Here is a 7,500-nt window from a genome sequence, read left to right on the forward strand (position 1 = left end):
CTCTTTTAATACCCTTGATTTCAGAAGAGACGATAAATGAGCAGGTGTCCCAATACTTTTGTCATTTTTGCCGTAAAGGCTTGCAGAGTTAACACCATGTTCCAGTTCAGATAACAGCAAGAGGCCGGATTAGGATCAGATAAAATCTCACTCACACACACACACACACACACAAACCAGCGCGGCTTTCCCAAATTCCCAAATATCGCAATCAGTGAAAACACTCTCAAACACACACACACACACACGGCCAGACTAAATCTTCTTTCTCTGAAAGCGGGTTTGCTGTGCTAAAGGCCGTTCACCGCGGCAGCCGTTGCCTAGTAACCAGCGGGCCGAGCGGGGCACGTGCGGCATCAGCGGCTGTACCTGGAGCCACACTTCCAGGAACGAGGGATAATGAAGGGAGGGAGGGAGGGAGCAAGGGAAACGTGCAGGAAGACAACAACAAAGACGCAAGCCAGCGAGAAAGCGCGAGAGCACGATAGCGCGAGAGCGAGAGAAGGGGCAGGGGGCGTAGAAGGATGAAAGAGGGATCAAAGAGGGATGAAAGAGGGATGAAAGGTGGGAGGGGAAGAAGCTGCGTTTCGACATACCGGACAGGAAGCCCTCCATGACGTCACTGTGGGTCATCTTCAGCAGGCCGCGGCCAGAGTAGGTGGCCAGCGTGGGGTCGGCGCCATACGACAGCAACAGCCGGACGATGTCCAGGTGGTCATTCTCCACCGCGTCGTGGAGAGGCCTGCAGGACCGACAGCAAACAACACCACTGTTAAACCACTGAGAGGGGTGGGGCTTCTGTCTGTCAATCAGAGGTGGCAAATCCAAGGCAGTGGGAACAAAATCCTGGGGTGAATTTTTACTTTCTGGACCTTGATTTTCCACCATGGTCAATTACATCATAAAGGAGCTACAGCCGACCTGCCCAGGCTGCCTGCCGGACTGCCCAGAGTTGCCTGGCCCTTGTACCGGACTGCCCAGAGTTGTCCAGGGCTTTCTGCCGGACTGCCCAGAGTTGTCCAGGGCTTCTGACGGACTGCCCGGAGTTGTCCAGGGCTTCTGACGGACTGCCCGGAGTTGCCCGGCCCTTGTACCGGACTGACCGACCGACCGACCACATTTAAAGGTGGTGGTGGGAGTTTTTTTCGGAATGTAATTTTACCGTAGGACGACCGGAACGTTAACTACCAGCATTCCCGTTTCAAAATCTTGGGAATTGTTTTTCCCCTCGTTCCGAATGTTTGGGGGATTGAAGGGAATGGAAAGGGAACGCTGCTGGAAGTGAAAAGTTAAATGTGAAGTAATCTGAAGAAAGTGCGGTGGAGTGACCTGCCTGTCCAGAATCAATCTCCCTCTCTAATTATCCGCGCCGTGTTTCCCAGCCTCTTCTGTTGACGCCAACCCTGTTATTACTCAACGTGTAATTAGACGCTCTGTGTGTGTGCGCGCGATCTGTGTGTGTGTGTGTGTGTGTGTGTCGTGTAATTAATGCTGTAGTGTAGTAACGCTCACACACAGTCACAGTAAACCAGAGAAATACATATATATACACACACACACAGTGTGGCCAAATGTTTGTGGACACCCCTTCTTCTAATGAATGCATTCAGTTTCACTTTAAGTTGCACCCATTGCTGACACTGGCGTGCAAATGCACACACACAGCTTGTCTAGTCCCTGTAGAGAAAGAAGTACTGCCAATAGAATAGGACCCTCTGAAGCAGATCAACATGATGACCCTATGCCAGGCGTGGGCTATAGAGGGGTATGAAGCCCCCCAGCATTGAGCTGTGGAGCAGGGGAATTGATGGTGGTGCTCCCATGGGTGGGATGAGTTGTGAGATGAGGAGGTGTGTGTGTGCGTGTGTGTGTGTGTGTGTACCTGGTGCCGTCTTGTGCGCTGCAGTTGATGTCCGCTCCGTGCTGAAGAAGGTGCTGGACAATGGAGAACCAGCCGCGGGCGCACGCCTCATGCAGCGCACAGTAACCTGCGTTGTCACGGTGATTCACATCACACACCTTATTCTCCAAACAGTACAACACCACCTCCTACACACACACACACACACACACACACACACACACACACACACACACAGAGAGAGAGAGAGAGTTAACACCACACAGCAAATTACCATTATTTCATACAGAGATCTGAAACCACACCCCCTATCATATCCAATCAAGCCACACCCTGAACCCCACCCACCGCCTAACAAGCCACACCCCTTGCTGCAGGTCCCCAAACCACCAAACACCGCATTCGACCAATCAGGCACTTCTGAAGGCTGGAGATCACTGGTGTGAACAGATCGTCCAGCTGAGTCGATTCAGTGCGATATGTGAATCAGATTCAAACAGACGAGTCGAATCATCTCCAAAAGATTCATAATGAGAAGGGATTCACTGTGGGGTCAGACAGGAGCCGAACCTGATCCTGACCTGCAGTGCGGTCGGCCAGCGGAGCAGCGGGCTGTCAATCATTCAGCCTCTTACGATCCAGACACACACACACACACACCCACACACACCAAAACACAGGCAGGCTGGCAGGCGTCTGGTAGCCAGATGAATGTAAGCAGTAGGATTCAGGTGGCAGAGCACCAACAAGCCACACACACACACACACACACACACACACACACACACACACACACTTCCCTCTCTTTCTCTCGCTCTGTATCCAGGATACAGCATGTTGTGTGCGTGCGGCCTGAACGAGACGGGAGCACGGCGCCGGCCGACTGGAAACACACACACACACACACACACACACACACACACACACACACCTCATACCACTATCAGAAGCGTAGATGAACACACACACCCCCATCATACTGCAGATTAAGAAAAACACACACAAACACACACACCCCATAACTTGTCTGATTAAAACACACACACACACACACACACACACACACACACACACTCCCTGATTTAGGGGAGTTCCTTTCATTTCCTTTCTTATTTCTACCCCTCCGGTCACTCCCTCCAACAGAAGGGTGGATTTCTGCACTGGCAGGGAATTTTTCATACACACACACACACACTCTCGCGCGCTCTCACTCTCTCTCTCCCTCACACACACACTCTGGCCTGGGGGAGTTTGGTAGCGGTAACACGTGTGGAGCGCTCGCAGGCAGCGGAGCTAAGCGATGCATTATACAGACAATAAAGCTGTATTTAACAGCCCAGAGAGAGAGAGAGAGAGAGAGAGAGAGAGAGAGAGAGAGAGAATGTGAGCGAGAAAGATTGAGAAAATACAGAAGTGCAAGAGAGAGCGAGAGAGCGCGAGACAGCATGCGCGAGAGAGAGAGGGAGAGCGCGAGAGAGGGGTATTAGAATGCCTGATTTCTCTGCAGTAAAAAGCCCCCCCTCCCCTCCTCCCCCGCTTTTAATCTCCCTCGCTAAAAACGCCTTCCAGCCAACAACTGCAATCAATGCATCACTCAGACACTTAACCCTTCACTGGCGTGCACACACACACACACACACACACACACACACACACACACACACACGGTCGTACCCGCTCGGATATTTCACACACTGGGGTTGAAGCAGACTTTTACACAGTATAAGCTTGTCTCTACGGGAGGACAAGATGCAGACGCAGAGAGAAGAGAGGACAAAGGACAAAACAAGAACCGAAGAGACAGGAGAAAAAACCTGGAGAGAAGAGACAATGAGGGACGAGACCAGGAGAAACGAGAGGTCACTCTCCTCAAGAAGATACGGGACGAGGAGAGACTAGGAGGGAGAAGGACACTCTCCTCTAGAAGAGACGAGACCATAAGAGACTAGGATGAAGGAGGACACTTTCCTCAAGAACAGACGAGACAATGAGAGAGAAGGACACTCTCCTCTAGTAGAGACGAGACAAAGAAAGACTAGGATGGAGGAGGACACTCTCCTCAAGATCAGACGAGACAATAAGAGACAAGGAGGGGGAAGGACACTCTACACTGGAAGAGTAGAGACAAAGAGAGACTAGGATGGAGGAAGACACTTTCCTCAAGAACAGACAAGGAAGGAGGAGGACACTCCTCAAGAACAGACGAGACAATGAGAGACAAGGAGGGAGGAGGACACTCCACTAGAATAGACAAGACAAAGAGACTAGGATGGAGGACACTCTCCTCTAGAAGAGGCGAGACAAAGAGAGACTAGGATGGAGGAGGACACTCTCCTCAAGAACAGATGAGATAATGAGCGACAAGAAGGGCTGAGGACACTCTCCTCTAGAAGAGACGAGACAATGAGAGACAAGGAGGGAGAAGGACACTTTCCTCAAGAACAGACGAGACAAAGAAAGACTAGGATGGAAGAGGACACTTCTCAAAAATAGACGAGACAATGAGGGACAAGGAGGGAGAAGGACACTCTCCTCTAGAAGAGACGAGACAAAGAGAGACTAGGATGGAGGAGGACACTCTCCTCAAGAACAGACGAGATAATGAGAGACAAGAAGGGCTGAGGACACTCTCCTCTAGAAGAGACAGGGTGGAGCGAGACAGGAAAAGACAAGAAGACATGAGAGAAGTGAAACAAGGACGAGACGAGAGGAGGAGATTAGAAAAGAGAAGAAACAAAAGAGGCGAGACAGGTAAAAAGACAAAGTCACAGGGAGAGGAGACAAGACAAGAAGAGACGAGACGTCTTCACGTCTCTTTTTCTTTGTCTCTTCTCGTCTCAGCCCAAGAAAAGTGGAGATAAGCAAAAGAAGAGTAGAGACTGATCCCACACCGTTCCTGCAGACAAAGTGTGTCCTGCTGTAGCCACACACACACACACACACACACACACACACACACACACACAAATCTAAACCAGCTTGAGAATTCTGCCGCAATTACAGGCAATTAAAGTGGAATTGTAGACTCTCTCTCTCTCTCTCTCTCCCTCCTTCTCCTACTGTCTCCCAGTCTCTCTCGCCCCCTCTTTTCCCTCCATCTCCAGTCTCGCTCGCTCGCTCTCCCTTTCTCTCGCGCACTCTTTCCTTCTTTCTCTTACTGTCTCCCGACCCCCTTCTTTTCCTTTCCACTTTCCTCCTCCCTCTTTCTTGCTCGCTCGCTCACTCACTCGCACTCTCTCTCTCTCTCTCTCTCTCTCTCTAATGCAGCTGAATCCCTCAGGAATCAAGTCTGTCTAAGTCTGCCGGAGAGAGAGAGAGAGAGAGAGAGAGAGAGATACACTGGTGTAACAAACCACAGCCCCACACACACTGCGATCTAATTTTACACACACACACACACACACACACACACACACACACACACACACGCGCAGACGGGCGCACGACTCGGGGAACAAAAACAACAGGCTCCGGGCGGCGCGGACGGATGTCACGTTGGCTCAGGAAGCGTGAGAGAACTGGAGGGGCGGCGAGGGGGGGGAGACGAGGGGACGGGGACGGAGGAGCGGAAAGAGACGGAAGAGGAATAAAAAGAGGGAGACAATAAAGAGAGAGAGAGAGAGAGAGAGAGAGAGAGAGAGGCATTATTGTAGTGAGGCATTTCCAGGGATGGGCCGAGAGAGGATGATGCATGAGTGTGTGTGTGTGTGTGCGTGTGTGTGTGTGTGAGAGAGAGAGAGAACTTCAGAGAGAGACATTACGTATACACACACACAACCAAACTGGACAAAAGTATTGGGACACCTGCCCACCCCCTACAGTCCAGAGAAGGCGGCTTTCTACTAGATTCTGGAGGAGGAGCATTGCTGTGAGGATTTGATTGCATTCAGCCACAGGAGCGCGAGTGAGGTCAGGATGTTGGATGATGATGATGATGATAATCAGCAACCCCACCAGTACTGGATGGAGCTCCTCCACCATCATTCCAGAGAACACAGTTCTTCCACTGCTCCACAGCTCCTCAATGCTGGGGGGCTTTATACCCCCCCCCCTCTAGCCCACGCCTGGCATTATTAGGCAGCATGGAGCCAATAGGGTCATGATGTTCCTATTCTATTGGCAGTACTTCTCTACAGGGACTAGACAAGCTGTGTGTGTGTGCATTTGCACGTCTGTGTCAGCAACGGGTGCGGCTGAATGCATTCATTAGAAAAATGGGGTGTCCACAAACTTTTGGACATGTGTGTGTATACACAGACCCATATATACTGAGAGAGAGAGCGAGAGCAGGAAAGAGCGAGAGAGGTTGCGACCATAGGAACCATAGGGAAGCTACACAGCAACACACACACACACCCCAGTTTGGCCCTTTTCCGCCTTAATGTAAAAATTTTTATTCTTTTTAAGCTACGAGGCTAACGTAGCTAACAAGTAATGAAAGCTTATGGACACCGATTAGCATCCCTTAGTCCATTTACGGAAACCAGGCCCATTTGCTATCCGTCGTCTTGTGATGTCATACAAACTTCCCCATTAACATTTTCCCCTTTTCAGAGGCAGAAACTAAAAAGCCTGTTTGGTCATGCTAATTGGGGTCCATAGGTTCGCATTACTCGTTAGCGACATTAGCATGGTCGCTCCAGTGGAAAACTACAAAAGGCTTTAAGAAGCTAGAACTGCTGCCGTTTACAGCGGAACAAGGAATTTAAACAAGAAGCCGGCAAAGAAGAAGCATGTTAGCGCATGCTAATTGGTGTACATAGACTTGCATTACTTGTTAGCGACGTTAGCCTGGTAGCTCTAATGCAACACTGTTGCAGAAAATGTCTTGAAGCGCCACAACGGAGGTGGAACAGAAATTTGTCTAGTTTGCTCACGCTAATTGGTGTCCATAGGCTTCCATTACTTGTTAGCCACATGCTCCTCGTAGCTTCAGTGTCAACCTTAAAAGAAGCCAACTTTGGGCCGCAAACGTGACTTGGCTGATTGAGTCCGCTGGAGGCAAGTCTGGTGGGCGGTGGGCAGTGGGGGGTGGATGGTGGGCAGTGGGGGGGTGGGGATGTTGTCAAACTATCGCTTTAATTCCTTAATATGATGCGAACTAGTTTTCAAGCGAGCGGCGGGTTTCTCTTCCCCGTGATTAGAATTCCAGCTCCGTTCAGTCAAAGCCCATAAACACCCGCAGCCTCTCGCGCAAACCTGCCTCGGAGTGAGGCCTTGAACACTCACACACACTCGCGCATACACACACACACACACACTCGCGTGTGCACTTATCCGACCGCACGGCAACCGCTGTGAACACACAGATTTTTCCACTCCAGCTAATACACGGCGGAGTGTATCTGAAATAAATCAAACGCGGGCCCAGAACGCTGCTCTTTTACACACACACACACACACACACACGAGCGAGGGGTCCCCGAAGGAGAATAATCACGCTGAGAGCGATTTGTTTTGGAAGCGGGTGAGAAAGAGAGCGAGAAAACAAGAGTGTGTGTGTGTGTGGAGGAGAACAGTTTTTATGTTTAGCGCTGTGCATTCGGTAGGTGTGTGTGTGTGTGTGTGTGTGTGTGTGTGTGTGTGTGTGTGTGTGTGTGTGTTGAAAGGCTCGGCCGCGCAGCCATGTCATATTTCAA

At 50.6% G+C, this 7,500-nt stretch overlaps 1 protein-coding gene across 1 annotated transcript in view; it reads right to left on the reverse strand.

Annotated features, from left to right (window-relative positions):
- The window catches only part of bcor (BCL6 corepressor), a 50,899-nt gene that overhangs the window by 10,466 nt on the left and 32,933 nt on the right, over positions 1–7,500 (reverse strand). The window contains 2 exon segments of the mRNA XM_072671446.1: positions 597–742; positions 1,883–2,049. Of these exon segments, the coding sequence (XP_072527547.1) occupies positions 597–742; positions 1,883–2,049 (313 nt within the window).

The sequence above is a fragment of the Salminus brasiliensis genome, chromosome 25 (genome assembly GCF_030463535.1).
Source record: "Salminus brasiliensis chromosome 25, fSalBra1.hap2, whole genome shotgun sequence".
Taxonomy (NCBI): Eukaryota; Metazoa; Chordata; class Actinopteri; order Characiformes; family Bryconidae; genus Salminus; species Salminus brasiliensis.